Below are 19,628 nucleotides of genomic sequence, written 5' to 3' on the forward strand. Positions count from 1 at the left end.
GAACCATGACAATTCCTACCAGACAGAACTCAAACTGGGGGAGAAGAACAGTCAACTCTGCTCAATTACATCACCAGCTGTTCATTACTTTTCACCATTCTCCTCACATTGGTTTTAGTCTGGATTTGTGTCTGGAGGGAGGGGGCAGCTCTATTTTGGCATTTAAATTTAAAGGGTTCAAACAATAAACAGAACTATTATTTAAAATTACTTTAATGTGTGTTTATTGGATTTTTTTGTAAATGAAACTACAGGTATTTGAACTTTACGAAGTGAAACATTTGTTATTTTTTGCCTGTTTTAACGGAAAATAAAGGTTGAAAATAGAAGGAGCCAAACATTTTATCACATCCCTCTTCCTCTCAAGCCCCTCCCCATCAAAGTTATATATTCCAGGCATTGTTCTCCATAGTAACAAGCAAACAGATCTAGAACTCTTCATTTTTGGGAAGGACATCTCCAAAAGTGGATATATTTGGGAGGGGTGGGGCATGATTTTCAATGCACATTTCAGCATATTTAATGCAATCTAAACTTTCTTATTTTCTGAATCCAAAAAACAATCATAATCAAATGGTAATTTCTCTCACAGCTTGAAACAAATGTTTCTCCTGTCTTGTGGTAGTTTATGCCTTGATTTGGTATCAGGATTTTCAAGTGTAGACCATTTTTTTGGTATCTTAATCATGTTATATCAATTAAATGAAACTATTAGACAATATATCATAATCAATAGTGGAGAATATCTGAAACTCAGGGCTATACTGGTAAGTTCTTGGTGCTCTCTGAGGTTGTTTTCCTGAAGACATTTCATTGCCAACGTAGGTAAATCCTCAGTGCAAGGGAGAATGAGATTTGCTGCCTGTTGAGCTATAGTAGCTTGCCCTGTCAATGGTGATGGTGATGTGGCTTCTTCCTTTATGTTTTCTTCATTAGGGCATTATTTATTCCCTGGTGTTTAGTGCTACTTCCTGTTTATATGGGGATTGGCTGCTCTGGGCTATTTGTGTCCTTCCTTGACTTTTGATTATATCTTTTTTCATTGGTTTGTAGATCAGGTTTCTCTCTGTCTCTTGATGGCTGATTTGTCAGCATGGCAAGCTTCCAGGAATTCCCCAACATTTTTTTTAAAAAATTGGCTTGTTCTAAAATCTCTAAAATCTAAAATCTCAGTCTTTCCCAGCTGATCATAGCTTTCCAAGTTTGGGAGGGGAAAAAATTCAAGAAACTTCCTACCTATCCCTACCAACTCCTGCATTATGCTTCTGTACTGAAGGCTTAGGTCAAATCAAAGATTAGAAATGGGTTTTAGAAACAGTAGATCCAACCAAATCTTAGTCATGGAATTGCAGTGGTTGAGGCCTTTTGCTGCACTTGTTTATCTGTTCCCAGAGCAGATTTGCTATCCTTGCCAAGGGAGCTTCTGTCCTGTACCTAATCCAAACTGTATTTTATCAGATTTATGACTTTGAATTGCATTGCCCAATGCTTACATTGATAAGATATGCATCTATATTGCTTCTGTGTTTCAGTGTCACCGAATAATACTGATGTTCTTAGTACAGTTAGTCTCCTCAGTTTAATATCAGAAAAACAAAAATGCTAGTCACTTCAATACTTGGCTGGAATTGTTTTACATTTTTCTAGAACTGATATATTTGCTTTAACAAGACGTTTTCTAATTTTTATTAGAAAGAAAGAAGGAACCGCTTTCTTTTTTATAAATATATATTAATTTGATTTTTTAAAATTATATGGTAATTAGTTTTTTATATTCAATATTGTGTTTATCTGAATTCAATGTGAGATTCCCTCTTACCATTTGCAGTAAGAGATTAAAGAGCACGCAAAGTTTATAAAAACTTATAAAAAACTTTCCAACTTGTTTTGGAACATTATCTGTCATTCAGTTTTCATACTTTTCATTTTGTGATTTAAAAAGATAGATTCTTGCCATTTTTAAACTTTTGTAATTAACACATCATATTAAATTTTGTATAAAAAAGAATCCGTAGTTGTGTTTTCATATAGAATTTTTTTTTGATAGTGGTACAATATAGCAAAGTGTTTTTGATATATGACGTGCTTTGTTAAATCAATAATAAAATATATTGTTATATATTTATTATTCTAGGTTTTGTGACTTGGTTCAATTTCCAGGCGACATGAGAAAAAAAGTTCTGTTTCAGCTCTTCCTCCTTCTTTGCCATCCATTTCCTATTGTAAGTACTTCAGAAATGATTGAGATTCTTGAATTATATATACTAAAGAATGTCTGTTTTTCCTCTTGAAAACTTACCTAGGCAACTATTGGGTTACTTCTGCCCTAGTTGGCTCCATACTGCATATGTACAGCACAGAGGTACACCCAGTGTGATATGCTGATAGCAAGGAATACATTAAATTCATTCCCTAATGTATGGCTCTTATGAACAGCAACAACAAAAAGCTCCCACTCTTATGATCTATTTCCCCCCTCCCAAAAAAAATCCTCCACCCATGTAAGAACTCTGCTGAATCTCACCAAAGGTCTGTGTAATTAATACTTTTTTCCCAAGTGCTACATAAGGCCATCCCAATTGTATTTTTTAATAATTGATATTTAGGGTTTTGCCTTTAATGCTGGAGGTAGCCATATGATTAGAAACTACGGATAGCATTATCTTTCATCGACCTATTTGTATTATTGGGAGTTTTAAATTGTCTCGGGCAAAAATTATTTAATTAGGTTTTAATCATGTTTTAACTTTCATATTTATGTGTTTTATTTTGTGCCTGTTCACCGCCCTGAGTCCTTCGAGAGTAGGGCGGTATACAAATTTAATAAAATGAAAATGAAATGAAATAACACCTTTAATAGCTGTCCAAAATGAAGAGTAATTTTTGTATTTTTGACAAGTAGACTCCCCCTCTAGGCAGTGAGGGGAGGGATTAAGGGGCAAATTCATTAAAAGCTCTTGGCTAATAAAGGAAAATGACTTGCCTTAGGCCTTGGCTTAATGTGTTCTTTTCTTGATTTAGGCTGTAAATACTGTTCTCTGTTTTACCCACTCTTTCATCCCCTAAAGGCAACCACCTTTGTTTGAGCCATTTCTGTTTTTGCTCTCTAGATAAGAAAAACAACGGCTAGTCAGGTTTATGAGATGCTGATAACCTACAGTGATATTGCCGAACCTGACGTTTTAGAAAATGCCATGACAATTCTGAGTGACACTAATTGGTGAGTTAATCTTAAATGTACTTGTAAGTTTCAGCTACTTTCCAGCCTATAGCATTTAAGACTATACCGGACATATATTAAGCATTGGGGATTTGCAAAGTTGTGTGTGAATCAAACTTTGTGACACCAAAGTCACCACTTTGTGACAGGATTTGTTTGTAAACCTCTTTGAAATTTAGCTGATACCTGTAGCAGTTTACAACTTACTATACAATATATTATATAATTCAGTACAAAGCTATTTTATTTATTTGCTTACTTACTTGTTTTGATTGATTGTAGTAGGTAGCTGAGACTAATACTATCTGACTCGTCCTACATTGTCTTGGCATTTCTTTTACTATTGATATGTAGAGTCATATATTTAGCTCAGGATGCATAGTCCCTCTTCAGGAAATAAAAATGCTGCACGTCTCAAAGACTAATAATTTCATTTTGTAAGACCTGTTATAGATGAAGCCATAACTGTTTAATGTAGAGTTTTTCCTTTAATGTAAGTCATGGAAATGTTGAAGGTAGGTGAGATTAAAGTCTCTTTTCCTATTGAAAAGAGACCCTATTCGGGATTTGGGGGTGGGAGGAGAGAAGACAGATTTTTAAAGTTTGGGGATGATACCTCTTCCTGGATTTCATAGCTGGGCGTGAGGAATTATCAGTGTGAGTGATTGTTTCCAGAGCACCACTTCTATGTATAGAAGAATTGCCAGGAGCTGAATCCATATACTGTGTAAGGCTGGTGAAAAATTATTTTAAAATACTTTTTCATATCTTTTATCATCCAGTTTAGTTCCAGAATCTTCCCTGCCATCTTACTGGCTCAGAAATTGGGATGTGAACTCAGGATTCCAGACAAAACCTTAAGAGCCTTTAATCCTTCAGAAGCTCCCCAAATAATTTTTAAAAATGAGTTGAACTCTTTGGCCTTCTTCCAACCTATTGCATCATTTAAAGAGGCAGCCAGATTATATCCTCCGACTAGAAAATAACAGAATTGTCATAGCCAATGAAACAGAATTTACATCATTTCCCCAGCTGTTAGAATAAGAGTACTACTTCAAGTGGATATAAATCTGATGTAGGTTAAGATTAAAGAGCCAAATGAGTGATGAAGACAATGGGAGAAACAGAAAAAGAAATACAAGTTCTGCTGCTCTTTATTCCATAGAATGAATGCCTATGGAATAGGACACAGGTGTCAAGATATAAGGACATGAATCACATCAGGTTATAAACTAAACCAACAACGACTGTAATCTATATCTAGCTTCAGTTTTAGCTATAGTTTTTCTGATTCTTCAACTCCTCTAGGTAGTTTTGCAACCTGATGCCAGTGCAAGGTCTTTTATTCCATCATGGCAGTAAAAAGAGCAAAATTATTTTGTGTCTGAATGTTTTGAAATGGAATTTCTCTCCCTTTACCTCCTGCATCTATTCGCGTCTGTTCTTTATTTGTGCATTTTGACTTACTCCTGTTTATTCTCTAATAATTCTGAGCAGAACTTGCAAACTTGCTTCTCTAATGGGTTGGAACTAGTTGATTCTGCCTAGAAAGTGGCATTGCCCTAAATACAGTGAATGCTATTCAAAAGGTTCAGAGAACAGAAATTTGCTTTTTAAAAGATGATCTTCCTTTCCCCTGCATTTTGGGTGGATATACCAATTTTCTTACTGTCAATAGCAATCACAATTAATTGACAAATAGTTTTCCACTGAGGAAAATGGATGTGATGCGAGAAACCATGGAAAGCAGCATGGAATTGGCTACTTATATATACTTTTTTTGGTCTCCAAATAGGGATGCAGACTTGCCGTTTCTGAGGAAGCAGCGGAATTACCTCTGTGACTTAATGAAAGTGCCCAAGCCCCAATTGGTAGTGAAGGTAATGTTTTAAAATACCAATGAAGCCCTGATAAATATTTCTAGGAAACAATTTGGTAAAACTCAAGTTTGCTGACACAAACCCCAGACCTATTTAACACATGCATATGCAGAACTATTGAAAACAAGTATGTTATCACTGTCCCTCCCCTGTTCTGTTATTTGAAAAGTTTTCACATTTCTCATGTTGAGCTGTAGTAGTACAGCTGGTTACAAAAATATTCTTACTGCAATGTAGTGATAAGAATGACCTAGATGTGCTAAAATTTATCAGTATTATACTAATTGATAGCAGGAAATGCTGCATGTGGGTAAGAATATGATTAAGGTTGCTATACCTGCCTATTCTACACTTCTCTGTGTTGTGAAAAAGCATATGAAAGTATTTAGGCAATTGCTGAAACATCCTTCTAAAAGTCAAACAGGTTTTGTGTTGAACTAGAGAATGAAGCTATCCCATAAATGCATTCTCCTGCTTCTTGATTTATATTTATGTGTTTGTGTGTTCAACTGTATTAGGTTAGATAAATATCCACATGTGCTTTTTTATAAATCATCTTGTTAAAGAAAGATATTATCAATGCTAATGTTTTGACTTTGAATAAGCACATCTATATTCAGACAGAAGTATCAATAGAAGCACGTAGTAGTAAATTGGTGCCTAGGCTGGGCTCTGAAATAGTACTGGAAAAGATAAGTTTTGGGTATTATTCTGTTTGCTGGCTTGTGAATGTGGTAGCTTGTCTGTCTTTTTCATTCCTTGCTGAATGACAATATAGTAGTAATGAAAATAAACCTTGCAGGTAAAATTTATTGGAACATAAATATTTAGTCCTGAAACTGTACTGTACGTCTTTGGAATCAAAAGATCTGGAAATCTTTTGTGGCTTTCTAATCTTAAGAGTGACAGGTACATCTGTATGTCTTTGTGCTCTAACTGGAGATTTCATTCTCCACAAGTTGGAAGAATTTTCACAGCAATTTGATTTCCCATTATTCTATTTTTCAGAAGGGATATTTGAAAATACAGTTGCAAGAAAAGTATGTGAACCCCATGGGATTACATGGAGTTTTGCATGAATTGGTCATAAAATGTGTTCTGAACTTCATCTAAGTCACAACAATAGAAAAGCACAGTCTGCTTAAAATAATACTACACAAACATTAGATGTTGCCATGGTTTAATTTAACATAACATGTAAACATTCACAGCGCAGGGAGGAAAAAGTATGTGAACCTTTGGACTTAATAACTGGTTGACCCTCCTTTGGCAGCAATAACCTCAACCAAACGTTTCCTGTAGTTGCAGATCAGACCTGCACAACGATCTGGAGTAATTTTGGACCACTCCTCTTCACAAAACTGTTTCAGTGTAGTAATATTCTTGGGATGTCTGGTGTGAATCGCTCTCTCTCATGCCACAGCATTTCAATCGGGTTGAGGTCAGGACTCTGACTGGGCCACTCCAGAAGGCGTATTCTGTGCTGTTGAAGCCATTTTTTTGTTGAATTACTTGTATGCTTTGGGTTATTGTCCTGTTGTATCACCCATCCTCTGCGGAGCTTCAGTTGGTGGAGAGATGGTCCTACGTTTTCCTGCAAAATGTCTTGATAAACTCTGGAATTCATTTTCTCATCAATGACAACAATCCGTCCAGGCCCTGAGGCAGCAAAGCAGCCCCAAACCATGATGCTCCCTCCGCCATGTTTTACAGTGGGGATGAGGTTTTGATGTTGCTGTGCTGTGCCTTTTTTTCCTTCACACATAGTGTTGTGTGTTCTTCCCAAACAACTCAATTTTGGTTTCATCTGTCCACAGTATATTTTGCCAGTAGTGCTATGGAACATCCAGGTGCTCTTTTGCAAACTTTAAACATGCTGCAATATTTTTTTTGGACAGCAATGGCTTCCTCCGTGGTGTCCTCCCATGTACTCCATTCTTGTTTAATGTTTTCCTTATTGTAGATGTGTCAACAAAAATGTTAGCATGTGCCAGAGATTTCTGTAGGTCTTTAGCTGACACTCTAGGATTCTTCTTTACCTCATGAAGCATTCTGCGCTGTGCTCTTGCAGTCATTTTTACAGGATGACCACGCCTAGGGAGAGTAGCAACAGTGCTAAACTTTCTCCATTTGTAGACAGTCTGTCTTACCATGGACACATGAACATCAAGGCTTTTGGAGATACTTTTGTAACCCTTTCCAGCTTCATGCAAGTCAACAATTCTTGATCGTAGGTCTTCTGAGAGCTCTTTTCTGCGAGGCATGGCTCACATCAGACAGTGCTTCTTGAAACCAGTAAACCCAAAACAGGTGTGTGTTTTTAAAGGGCAGGACAGCTGTCAGCAACACATCCAATATCATCACACTGATTGGAGTCAAGGTTGGCCCACTCCAACCTCCAATTAGCTCTTAGAGAGGTCATTAGGCTAGGGGCTCACATACTTTTTGCTCCCTGCACTGTGAATGTTTACATGTTATTTTCAATTAAACCATGGCAACATCTAATGTTTGTGTAGTATTATTTTAAGCAGACTGTGTTTTTCTATTGTTGTGACTTAGATGAAGTTCAGAGCACATTTTATGACCAATTCATGCAAAACTCCACATAATCCCAAGGGGTTCACATACTTTTTCTTGCAACTGTATGCCACACTACCCAGCTCAAATTTCAAAGAGCATGTGGTTCCTTGTAGGGGGAAAAAGAGAAAGCATTGGAAATAGATTTTTTCACCTTTTGGAGTATATAATTGCATCCATGAATATAGTCATAAATACTATTTCTATTCAGTAACGAAGGAGAAAAATACCAGAATGATTGGTTTAAATATTGAGCAATTTGAAAACAAGCCCTTCATTAAATGAATTTCTGAATACACAAACTGCTGTTGGATGCACTGCATCTATTAACACAAGTATAAACACAGTGCACTACTCAGTAATAGAAGTCAATATAGGAAATTGTTCAAAACTATGGATTGGACGATGCCTGAAGGAAACTTTAGCTGTAGATTGACATTTTAAAGCTGTTACTAACAGATTAATTACGATATTCTGTAAATCTTACAAGTAAAAGTTACTTTTATTTATTTTGATATGTATTCTTGACAATATCATGAAATTAATCTCATTTTCTCTGTCTTTCCTGCAGAGCACATAATTGGAAATCAATTATTATTGAAAATTAGTGCTTTGAATCCGTAGACACAAAGGAGCAGGCAGTTTTTCAACAACTTGGGCAACAGTATTTACTGATCAAGCTAAAAAGAAAAGGCTAAAAAATGAGAAACTACTTTAACTTCTTTTTCTAAAAGAATATCTTTTTGTTTTAAAAGATAATATATATGTTGGTGATTTTGTGTTTCTGAAGATTAAATTAAATTGTTTTGAAAAGTTCAAATAACTGCAGTTTCTTGCATGTTCTCTCTCTTTTTTTGGCTTTATTAAATTACAGCACTCCAAATTTCATTATAACCAAAGTTACCTTTGGTCAAATAAGTTATGCATTATATAAATAGCTCCAATCTACCATTTCAAAAGCTATCTGCAGAAGAGCAGAAGCTTCATTCTTTAGAAAAGGCATTTCAGAATAAATTATCTAGTTGACATATCAATCAAATGATATAATGAAGTCTGGGCATTCTTGCTATTTGAGAAGAGCATAAAATGGGTAGGATTTCATCCCTGATACATTGTTTAATTCCAGCTGAAAATCTGTCACCTTTCTAAACAGAAGTATAATTTATCATTCAAACTTGATACAGTATCCTGACTTTTTGGATGTTGCCTTTTTTAATGTGTATTGAAATATTTCTGATGCTAAAAAGAAATATACAAGGAAATACTAGCTGAAAAATGCAAGCAACATTGGTTGGCAAAATTAAAATTAGTTTTAAAGGGCAGACAGGTTTCTTTTTGTTTTGTCTTATAATGAGTGGAAAATCAGATACAAATTAGTAGGAACATGCAGCTTGTTGGATTTGATTCTCAAAATGTACTTTACACAATGAATTGTAAAACTGTGCATAACTTTTTAAAGCAATTTTGTCCTTAGAATTACTTAGCAATTGAAGAGGATAGCAATCCCAGGAAAGAGTTGGCTACTTTAAAGGTTAAAGATAAAATATTTATGCTCTCACATATTTACACACCATTTTTTAAAAATTACTTTCCAAATGGTGCATAGCCCTAGTAAAAAGTATTCTGTTAAAAGTTGTTGACGTATTTTTTCCTTCTCGTATATCGCTGTACAAATGAAGAAATATTGTAAAGATAAAAATAAATTTGTGTAAAAGTAAACAAGAATTTTTTTCTTCTGTACAAATTTAATTTTAGTTAAAACAAGCATTTAATGTTTTTTAGACATTCATAGCAATAAATATCTGATGGAGAGAACGCATAAATAACAGTTATTCATGTTACCACAGCTGGTCTCAGCCCTTTGGAAAAGTATCTTAAGTGACTAGTTAATTTCCTGACCATCATGGAGACTGGTTTCAAACCTCTTGATATAAACTATATTCTAAACGTAAACCTTGTTTATCTCATGCTGATCTTTTAGACCTGCCTCAGGATATTATAACATGTAGCTTTTTAATCCCTTCATATGAATTACTGAATCACAAAACATTGCAGACTTTATATAAGGAAAAGTCCAATTATTTCTGGCAGTGAAGATTGTTAAATTACCATATGAAATGTATAAGGGGTTCATTTTGCTCTCAAAAATGCTGCGAAGAGAATTAAATGTTTCCAACATAGAAAGCATTGACTGGGGCTGAAGTTGAAACCATCCTTTCATATTGTCCATACCTCGAGTTACAAGGAGAGGGAATTGCAGCTGGAGCTGATGCTATGAAAAGAGGAGCTGTCTCCTTTTCCCATCAAAGTCGAAGAATGTTCTGGGTCAGGTGTTCCATTGCACACTAAAAAGGTTGGTTTTTGAAGGCAGGCCTGTGCCATTTAGCAGCAGGGAGGAGGAAGCTTCTTTTAAAAGCAATAATGGCAGCTGTGGGGCCAGTGGAAGACTGCAGTAGTGAGAAGGCCTATGTTCCCCCCTCATTTCTCTTTCAGATGTCCCCTACCTTTCTCAGAAAGCTAACCTTTTTAACAAAAAGGAACAAAACAATGTCAAAATGAGAGCTTTTCCAAAGGGCCACTAGTTCAACAAGGTAATTTTAGTGGAGCCCAGGAGGGAAGGCAGATTGGGGTGGAGGCAGGACTCTGAAGCAATTTAGGGTTGGCAAATACAATGAGCTCAGGCCTGGGCCTTTAGGAGGCTTAAGGTTGTGACCATGAAGTAGAACTAGAAAGCAGATAAGAGTAGCAGCCACAGGGAGCAAACTGCAGCTTTCCAGAGACTTCAGCTTTTGTGACTGTGGAAGAGAAATTGGGACGGTTAAGTAAGGCCCTGGAATTTCAAAACGCCACAATTTCAAAAAGGTATGCGTACAGTACAAATAGAGAATTGTATATGAAGTAGAACACAAAATTTGAAAACAAACTAGTAATATAATTTCTAGAAAAGAAGAGATAAACCTGATTTGTGTAGGCTTTCTAAAAATAATAATCCCAATTCTAACAGAATTCTGTGTCTGTCTTTGGTACCATCTCATAAACCATACACAAGGGTTATGGTGGATATCATCAAGACATAATGTTAAGTAATGGCAAGACAGATTCTGGATATATTTGAAGAACATTTTTTTCTTGCAGGATATATTAATCATGCACACATACAGTTTTTATGTTTAATTTGAAAATTACTGTTCTACTACATTGTAACTAAAATTCTTCTGCAGCATTTTGAGAAGTTAGGTTGCCAAAAAGAGATGGACTGACTACTCCAGACACCAATAAGAAAAAGAGGAAAAAAAATAGGTGCCATTAGTTAGATTTGTCTCCATGTTGATTTGCTTCTTATAATCATATAGCTCTTCCACCATTTTCACCTCTTAATCCATATGTGCTTCCCAGTAACTAAAGATGTGCCTTCCACATCTCATCAAGTGGCATCAAAACTTGTCAAAATATTACAGCCACATGAATATGGATTTCTTGGGAATAAAATACTGAAAAGATTTGCAGTTGCCACCTTCTGAATTTGATTCTGGAAAGAGTTTTCTTAGGTGAATTGGCTACACTCATACATTCATATGGAATGACTCTTAACTAGCTAAACTTCAATTCACTTAGCTTGATGTTATACTACCTCTAGTTGATTTTTATGACTTGAGATAATAGTTTAACATTTGCAGGCATCTATATTTCTTTTGAGAGGAATTATGGAGAAAAAGAATCTTGACTAAAATAATATTGTCTCCTCTAGTATGTTTCATGATGAAATGCTTGCCAATAACCACACTACTCAATTAAAATGATAGTAATCCACACCTTCCTTCAAATTCAATAGGCTCAAATTTTCCTCAAACTGTCCATCTGTGAGATCCTGCAGAAACAAAGAGAAAGATCACAATCAAAATTTTTCACCAAGATACATCATACATCTGAAGACCTCTGCAATCACAGTGCCTATAGAGAAATAGAGAAATAAGCCATGCTTAGACTTTGTAATTGAATCCAAAGTTATCTTACAGCAGAAATTCCTGAATATCATAATATACAATGTTTTATTTATACCATTGCAGCAAAAGAGACAATATTTGCTTGCTTATCTTTTTCTACCTCTTTCTCAGTTCTATTTTTTTTTTTTTTTTTTTTTTTGCCAGTGTTGTATTATATAGATAATTGGGTTGGTTAAAAACCTAAGGGCTGCATTTTACTAGTGAAACTTCGTTAGTTTTGACCTTGGTTAGGGTTTGTTTTGGTATCTTAGAATGTTGTGCAAATCCAACCTTGGGCAACAGAGATCTCCTCCTTCCCTTTTTATCTAAGAACTGCTAGTGGATAAATAGTGTTTCTAACAATCAATTCTAGAGTCTGATAATGGCTTATTCATACATTACATGTAATAGTGGAAGCTGGCTGTGCCCTTATCCCCCTACCATATAGGTTCTTATTCAGCTCATTCATATAGAACATATGCATGTAAGCAGTTGCTCATAAGTGGTCTGTTCTATGACACGGGTGTCAAACTCGCTGTGTCACAATGCCATCACGTGACGTATCACAACGTTTTTCCCTCTTCATGGAGCTGGGGTGGGCATCCGGCCCGCCAATTTGACACCCTGTTCTATGATATTTTTCACAATCAATCCTAGAAGTCGGGTAGCGCTAGTGCCGAAGTATCATGGAGTCAAGGCCAGAAACTGTTGCTAATTCTGACTACAAAAGGAACTCTAGAAGTTGCAGGCTTCTTATTTCTGCTGCCCCTGGTATAAGGTATTAATGCCAGAGCAAAAGTAATTTTATCTTCATTCTGTGATTAGGTTCTTTTTAATGTTAACAAGTTTTGGGGTTTTTATTATTATTATTATTATTTTGCAAACTTAGACTCATTGTGCGAGTATGACCAAAAACAGGTGATAACTTAGAATCTGCTATTATTCTTTCCCTTTTCCTGGATGACTCAGGATGCTCCCATCTGTGCAGAACAGTCAACTAGCATTGCTAATGCTTTTAACTTCTGCCAGCCCTTAGGGAACACGTAATATAGTACATTCAAGGGGCATCATAATCTGAACAATAAAGAAAGCAGCAGGTAAGACTAAAGATTACAAGGCCCTTAAATTTTAGCAAGGAAGAGCTCTGCAGAAAACCTGATGACCATGACAGTGATTTATTGCAGTCAAATGCTTCAAATAGCTGTAACAGCCTGGCTCAGACAGGCTGTCAGAACCCCATTTGTTACTTGCTGTAGGAGATACACTTGCCACCCCTCTTCTGATTTAAGACAACTGTTAAATCTTAGTCTAAGCACAGGAGAATTCAGCCTTTAGATTGCATCTTCCAAGGAGGCCTGTTTTTTTTTTTCCCCCAGAGAATTCTTTTTCTTTTAGAAGTTAGGTAACATATGCATCCAGTCTGGCATATTTGTACAAAGACCACTCCCCAAACTGGTGGGAAATTAATTCCAGTTTTTGACTTGTGTTGCCATCCTCAGCCGGGTAGGAACCACTCGATTTTTTTAGGCTTCAGAGACAAATGGCTCATGAAATGCCAAGAAGGATTTTATTGAATCAATATGAAAAGAGCTTTAGAGAAAGAAAAATATACCCATCTACATCCCTTCATCCTTGCTCTGAAGCCCCAAAATAGCAGATGGGCTTCTGAACTCTCTGAGGATTTTGGGTGTCTACAGCAAGCCAAATTGTCTGGAGGCTTTTGCCAACTTTTATCATTAAGAGTTAGGGAATATAAATAACAACAACTGAACGAACCTTGGTACATTACCTTATGACTTGGTCATAACATCAAAAAGGGGACCCTTTGCCAAAGATACTTTTAGAGAGGAAAGAGCTCCTAGCAGAGAGCAGCTGGAGAAAATCTAATGACATCTCTGGTCAATAACCATGCAACTCAGACAACTGATTCTGTCAAAAACAAAGAACTGTGCTGATAGAAGCGAATATTTGTATTTCAGAGCTGAAAAGAAGGGTCCTTGGTGCTCTCTGAGCTTGGTTGTTTTCTTGCAGATGTTTCATTACCCAAATAGGTAATGTCATCAGTATCTAGTTGGGTAGTGAAAATTCTGCAAGAAAACAACCAAGCACAAAGCACCAAGGACACCACAAAACATTGTTTCTGATGCTCTTTGGTCAGTAACTGGGAAACCAAGGAAGCAATCCTTTTGGTTAGAATATTTTTGGGAAATGCTGTTCTAGTATGCAGCCATGGCTCCCCCTCCCCTTAGCAAATGTTAGATTAGGGAATTTATGCTGCCCTTCTTATCTTGTTACTAGTAGGAACACAAAGAAAATAAGCAAAGGTGATACAATCAGAGGTGGTATTCAGCCATTTCGGACCGGTTTGCCCTGGCTCTATGCCATCCTACTTAGGCACGTTTTTGAGGCCGGGCGCATGCATGGAAGGCACGTGTGCCAGCAAAGCACATGCATGGAAGGCCAGGAGCATGCGTGGACAGGGCGCACAAACACACATTTGCGAACCGGTAGTGAATACCACCCCTGGACACAATGATGCAATTTTCAAAGCTTACTAAACTCTTTCCACACAGGTATTTCTTATATGAGCAGAAGAGAAAAGAGGTCCACTCCAGCTATCTTTTTATTATAATTGCCTATTATTTCATTCCCCTACTCAATTCAACACACTTGAAAGAAGCAGTGCTTGACAGAGTAACATGGAGAGCACTTGCCTATAAAGTTGCCAAGAGTCGGACATGACTGAATGGCTAAAACAACAATTAAAGCATTCAGGAGAGAGCCTTTAGAAATTGTCAGATGAAGTTTAAAATAAAACAAAGCACAGAACCGTACTAATTCAAAACTGATCAGACTTGAGGGTTTGTTTTTTTAAAATGTATTAGCAACCTTAATGTTTGAGAGGATTTATAAAACAATTCCACGGTTTCTCACAGCTAAACTTGATCTTGGCTCTTCATCCTCACTTAGAAACAAAGCATGTTCATTAAAGAGGGAGATGTCCAAGGGGTCCTAATAGCTTCAAAGGACAGCCCTACTGACCACTTAATGTCTTAAGATGTCATATCGTGGCTTCTGATTTTCATCCAACCTGCTGAGTCTAAGACTGACTTATACAGTGAAGCCCGAGACTTGGATTCAGGAGGGTGTTTGGTTGGACATACCTGGATACAGGCTTTGTGTAGAGAAATGCTCTAGGAAGTGAGGTAGGGAAGAATGAACCCTCAGAGCAGGATGCGTGTGTGGGAAATAAAAGGAATAGATAGAGAATTTGATCCTGGAAATGATGCACGTAGGTGGCAAGCTAAAACCCTTACTCACTCTAGGCATTACCAACCACTAGTGAAAGCCAACTGATATTTTGCTATTTAGCAATAGATGTGAAACACTGACCTCCTTGAAGAAAAAGCCTGAAAGCCCTGTTATAACACTTCGTTTTTAATCACAGGAACTGCATTTTTTTTTCCCAAGCAGCTTAGCCAGCATAATAGTGGTGACAGCTTAACATATTAGTCTGATGGATTTTGCATAATGAATGGCTTCTTCATTGAAAGAAGCCTTTCAACAAGCAGTTGGACTATTAACTCTGGTTAAAGGTGATCCTCCAGTTTATGTATGAAGAGGAACCTTGTGTCTACTTGCCTCTCTTTTGCCATATAAGGTTATGATAATGTATCTCTCACATCTATACTTCATCAGCAAGTAAATCGGGTGACATCATTCTCAACTTCAGCATTTATTTTGAGCTTTTAATTTCAGAGCACAAGTAATTCATGTTTGCAGCAGCATTAGTCTCAGAGCATACATCATTCAGATTAGTGAGAACAAAGACCCTATTGCTTTTGCTTTTATGCACACATAACATTTAGTATTTATGCAGGTTTTTCCAAGTGTTCAAAACACATCAACTGTACCTTCTCAGTAATCTTAATAGCACTCCCCATGGAAAGCCATTATTATTCTATTAGAGTTGGTGAGCTAAAGCTAAGAGAGAACTCATGATTGCACTAAAGCTTGAACCAGGGATTTCTCATTCTTGCTAGCAAAGCTTGTAACTGTAAAGGAAGAGAGGAAATGATACTGTAAAAGCAGACAGTTAGGAAGCCAAAATGACCTCTGTGTAACTGAAAGACTTGGAGGATAAAAATGTATGTCACCTATCAGTTCATTTGTTAATGCAAATGTTTTAAAACACAGCTAGCCTCCAGTGACCTCTTTCAAAGGGAACTGAGTCCAGATTAAGTTCTGGAATCTCTAAACTAACTGCAAAAACCTGCGGTATGAATAGCAATCTATAAAATATGTTCAACCGCATGGACAAAGAACTGAATACAATGGTTGGTCAGGAAATGTATATTTCTCTTCCTAAATACAAGCAAATACAAAGGATATTAAAACTCAGTGGTTGGGCCGAGTTACACCAGATTAAGAACTGTCAACTGCAAATGATTTCTTTTCTTCTCAAGGCTTTACAGAAACCTAAACAATGAAATGTGGACAGCAACATTCTTTGCTTGACTAACTGATACCTTTTTCCGCATGTGTTGTATGTTTTTATTGAAATACCCAGTAAGGAACACACTGAGCAGTTATTTTGTCTTACCAGTAAAACTTTTAAGAGAATGCCAAAACAAGCTAACTCGCAGGATGGAAGGTGTGCTACACAGTTGGTGGTTGGTCTGCCCAAAGTTTTAAAGTGTTTCCAAAGCAAATAGCCAAGCCTTCCAACGGTATTAGCTAAAGAAAGCCCATCTCCTGCTTCCGGGCACATCCTCTAGGATAGGTCAACGATTCCTGAAAGGGGTGATGGATTTTGCAGAGTAGCCAAAGCACAAGGTGGTCAAATTCCTCAAAGTCATGCTCTAATTGAAGCCTCACTCCAATTTTAGATTTTACAATTTAGTGAGCTGTTCTTGCAATCCATCTTGGCTTCAGGTCATCCAAGATGGTATCATCTCCTTCAGATTATCACCGTGATGATGGGTTTTCATAAGGGTAATTGTTCTATGGCAATGAGAGACTGCATATGCTTAGCAGAAACATGTAAGCAGAAACTCACACACCTACAAAGCCATATTTAACAGCCTCAATAGCAATAGCACTTAGATTTATATACTGCTTCACAGTGCTTTTACAGCCCTCTCTAAGTGGTTTACAGAGTCAGCATCTTGCTCCCAAACAATCTGAGTCCTCATTTTACCTACCTTGCAAGGATGGAAGGCTGAGTCAACCTTGAGCCGGTGGGACTTGAACTGCCAAACTGCTGGCAATCAGCAGTCAGCAGAAGTAGCCTGCAGTACTGCACTCTAACCACTGCGCCACCATGGCTCAACAAAACAAGTTAAAATAAAAATGAACTTGCTCCTGGAATTTGCAAATGAAGATACATATTCTCAGCAGAGCTGTTATAAGAGTACATTTGAGAGGGTGTTTCAGTAGCTACGAGATGCAAGAGTAACAGATCTACTTGCAGACACTCCATGAAATGAAATGGAAAATAACTATTAATTGATCCCTCCTCCTTAATTACCTTTGTGTTGGTGCATTGTTTTGCTTCAAGTTGGAGATTGCTCTGTCATTTACCTTTATTTTCTCCCTCATTAAATGCTTTTTTTTCCTTGTACAGATTGCACCTTTTTCTTCTAGGGCAGTGATGGTGAACCTTTTTGGCACCGAGTGCCCAAACTGGAATGTGCATGCATGTATGCACGTCGAAGTACCAGAAACCCGAAGACCAGCTGGGATTTCTGGCACATGCATGTGTGCACGCTAGCTGGTCTTTGCACGCACCTGAGCACCGGAAGTTCGAAGACCAGCTGACTGGAGTGCGCATGCCTATTTTGGGGGGCATTTTGGGGGGCATTTTCAGGCTGTTTTTCGGGCCGTTTTTGCCCTGAAAATGGCCAGAAAACGGCCTGGTTTTTGGCCGTTTTCCGGTGCTCTGGTGCCCACAAAGACCAGCTGGCCGGCATGCCACAAACCAGAAGAGCAGATGGCAACAGTGCATATGCCCACAGAGAGGGCTTTGCATGCCACCTCTGGCACGCGTTCCATTGGTTCGCCATCACAGTTTAAGGGGATTAGTTGGGGGAACGTAACCTCCTTATTTCCACTAGGAGCTTGTCTTCTTCTGTCTGAAGGAGAAGTTGTATGGAACTGGCAAAATGGCTAGTAGGAAAGGGAAGGGATAGTACTGACAAGTAGCCAAAACAAATGACAGGTGAACACCCTTCAAGGAACTGGGTCTTGGAAAAACATGCTTTCATGCCTTCATTTATTTTCCACTACTCTCTACTTCTACTGTTGTCTATGTAACTGGCAAGGGAGGAGAGGCTGGTGACATAACAATGACTTGCCCTTGTGCAAAGATACATGGGACATCAGGCACTTCTTACAGGAAGTAAGCAAAGATATAGTTGTCAATTATTTTACAATGTTTTTACCGTTATCTAAAAGGTTTAAAATGGACAAAAAGGCTTATGTTATGGAGCAAAATAAGACAATATGAAGTATAATTGTGCACTGATGATAAACATGTAATTACTAAAATGTATAAGCTTTTGCTGACACTTGAAAACTGGAAGAACAGGTTAAAGACTGTATGAGAACACAGGCTAAGAATTTTGGTTATAATATACAGATGGATCAATGGAAAATATGTGGTTAAAAGGGTTGAAATTTACATTATGTTGTGATATTAAAGAGATTGAATAAATTAATAGAAGAGTATGAAGAATATGAGAAGAATATGAGAAGAATAAACTACCTCCATTGCAAAAAAGACAATATCTATATTTACTGATGACTGGAAACCCCTTAGGCACCTTTTGAATAAAAATGAAAGAAAAAAAAAAGAGCTTGTGATTTATGGCTTTGATGATTAGATTGAACAAATTATAGAAAATATAATTGTACTTATAACTACTGTGAATAATGTCAGAAGCCACATCTTTGTATCTTTTTTCTTTTCTTTCCTATTTTTCTTTTAATTTTTTATTTTCTTGCAGATTTCTTTTAGATTTCTCTATTTTTTTTTCTGTTTGTATTTCTTATTATATATCGTATTTTTCGGAGTATAAGACACTCCGAAGTATAAGACACACCTAGTTTTTGGGGAGGAAAATAAGGAGGAAAAAATCTGTCTCTGCCTCCCAGCAATTTGCCTCCTTGCAGCAAACAGCCCGTTTCAGTTTCAGCACAGCCTGCTTAGCACAAGCAGCTGATTGTCAGTTGGATCGGCTTCAGCTGTTTCAGGCTGCAGGGATTGCCATAGCCTATTGCCGCCTCCACACGCCCCGTTTTTGGCCTCTGCACACCCCATTTTACGCCCATTCTGATCCCCGCCGACCGGAACAGGCAGAAAATGGGGCATGCGGAGGTGGCAATAGACTATGGCAATCCCTGCAGCCTGAAACAGCTGATTGTCAGGAGGCTGATCCAACCGACACTCAGATGCTTGTGTTAATCAGGCTGTGCTGAAGTTGAAACTGAAACAGGCTGTTTGCTGTAAAGAGGCAAATTGCTGGGAGGCAGAGGCCAAAGGGTGGGGGCTGGCGGGTGGGCAGGGCTACATTCAGTATATAAGGTGTACCCTAATTTTCAGCCTCTTTTTTTGGGGGGGGGGGAATGTGTTTTATACTCCAAAAAATATGGTATTAACCTGCATTTGTTTATCTTTTTTTTATGTTTTAGCTGTCTGGCCATCCATGCACCCATCCATCCATGCGTGCATGCATCCATCTATCTAATCTTTCTCTCTCTTTCTATGAAAGATCTCACTGGAAGAGTCATTTTGATACTATCTATTGATCCCTCTCTATTGCCAGAGTTGATGAAATTATGCTTGCCGATATCAATTGAAAAATATATTTATCAGTTATAGGTACACTATCCAGGAGTCAACACTATATTTATTTATTTCTGTGGCCCTCCATCTCAACCAGTATCTCTGGCTATTTAGTGCTGAGG

General features: G+C 37.4%; 2 protein-coding genes across 9 annotated transcripts in view; one reads left to right on the forward strand and one right to left on the reverse strand.

The window, feature by feature from the left end:
- The window catches only part of TBCD (tubulin folding cofactor D), a 146,906-nt gene extending 137,510 nt beyond the window's left edge, over window positions 1-9,396 (forward strand). For both annotated transcript variants that reach the window (XM_060688645.2, XM_060688646.2), the window contains exons 37-40: window positions 2,135-2,222; window positions 3,111-3,220; window positions 5,016-5,100; window positions 8,249-9,396. In XM_060688645.2, coding sequence (XP_060544628.2) covers window positions 2,135-2,222; window positions 3,111-3,220; window positions 5,016-5,100; window positions 8,249-8,257 — 292 coding nt within the window. In that variant the 3' untranslated portion in view covers window positions 8,258-9,396. The remainder of the gene's footprint in view (window positions 1-2,134; window positions 2,223-3,110; window positions 3,221-5,015; window positions 5,101-8,248) is intronic.
- A 6-nt stretch (window positions 9,397-9,402) lies between these two features.
- The window catches only part of QTGAL (queuosine-tRNA galactosyltransferase), a 137,562-nt gene continuing 127,336 nt past the window's right edge, over window positions 9,403-19,628 (reverse strand). For 6 of the 7 annotated variants that reach the window (XM_060688647.2, XM_087887251.1, XM_034408434.3 and 3 more), the window contains 2 exons: window positions 11,491-11,545; window positions 9,403-10,472 (listed from right to left, as the gene is read on the reverse strand). In XM_060688647.2, the coding sequence (XP_060544630.1) occupies window positions 10,378-10,472; window positions 11,491-11,545 (150 nt within the window). In that variant the 3' untranslated portion in view covers window positions 9,403-10,377. Of the gene's footprint in view, window positions 10,473-11,333; window positions 11,546-19,628 lie in introns of those variants that run through there. The other variant, XM_034408444.3, reaches the window with a different exon arrangement.

This window comes from Pantherophis guttatus, chromosome 2 (assembly GCF_059756535.1).
Source record: "Pantherophis guttatus breed Tessera chromosome 2, ASM5975653v1, whole genome shotgun sequence".
Classification (NCBI taxonomy): Eukaryota; Metazoa; Chordata; class Lepidosauria; order Squamata; family Colubridae; genus Pantherophis; species Pantherophis guttatus.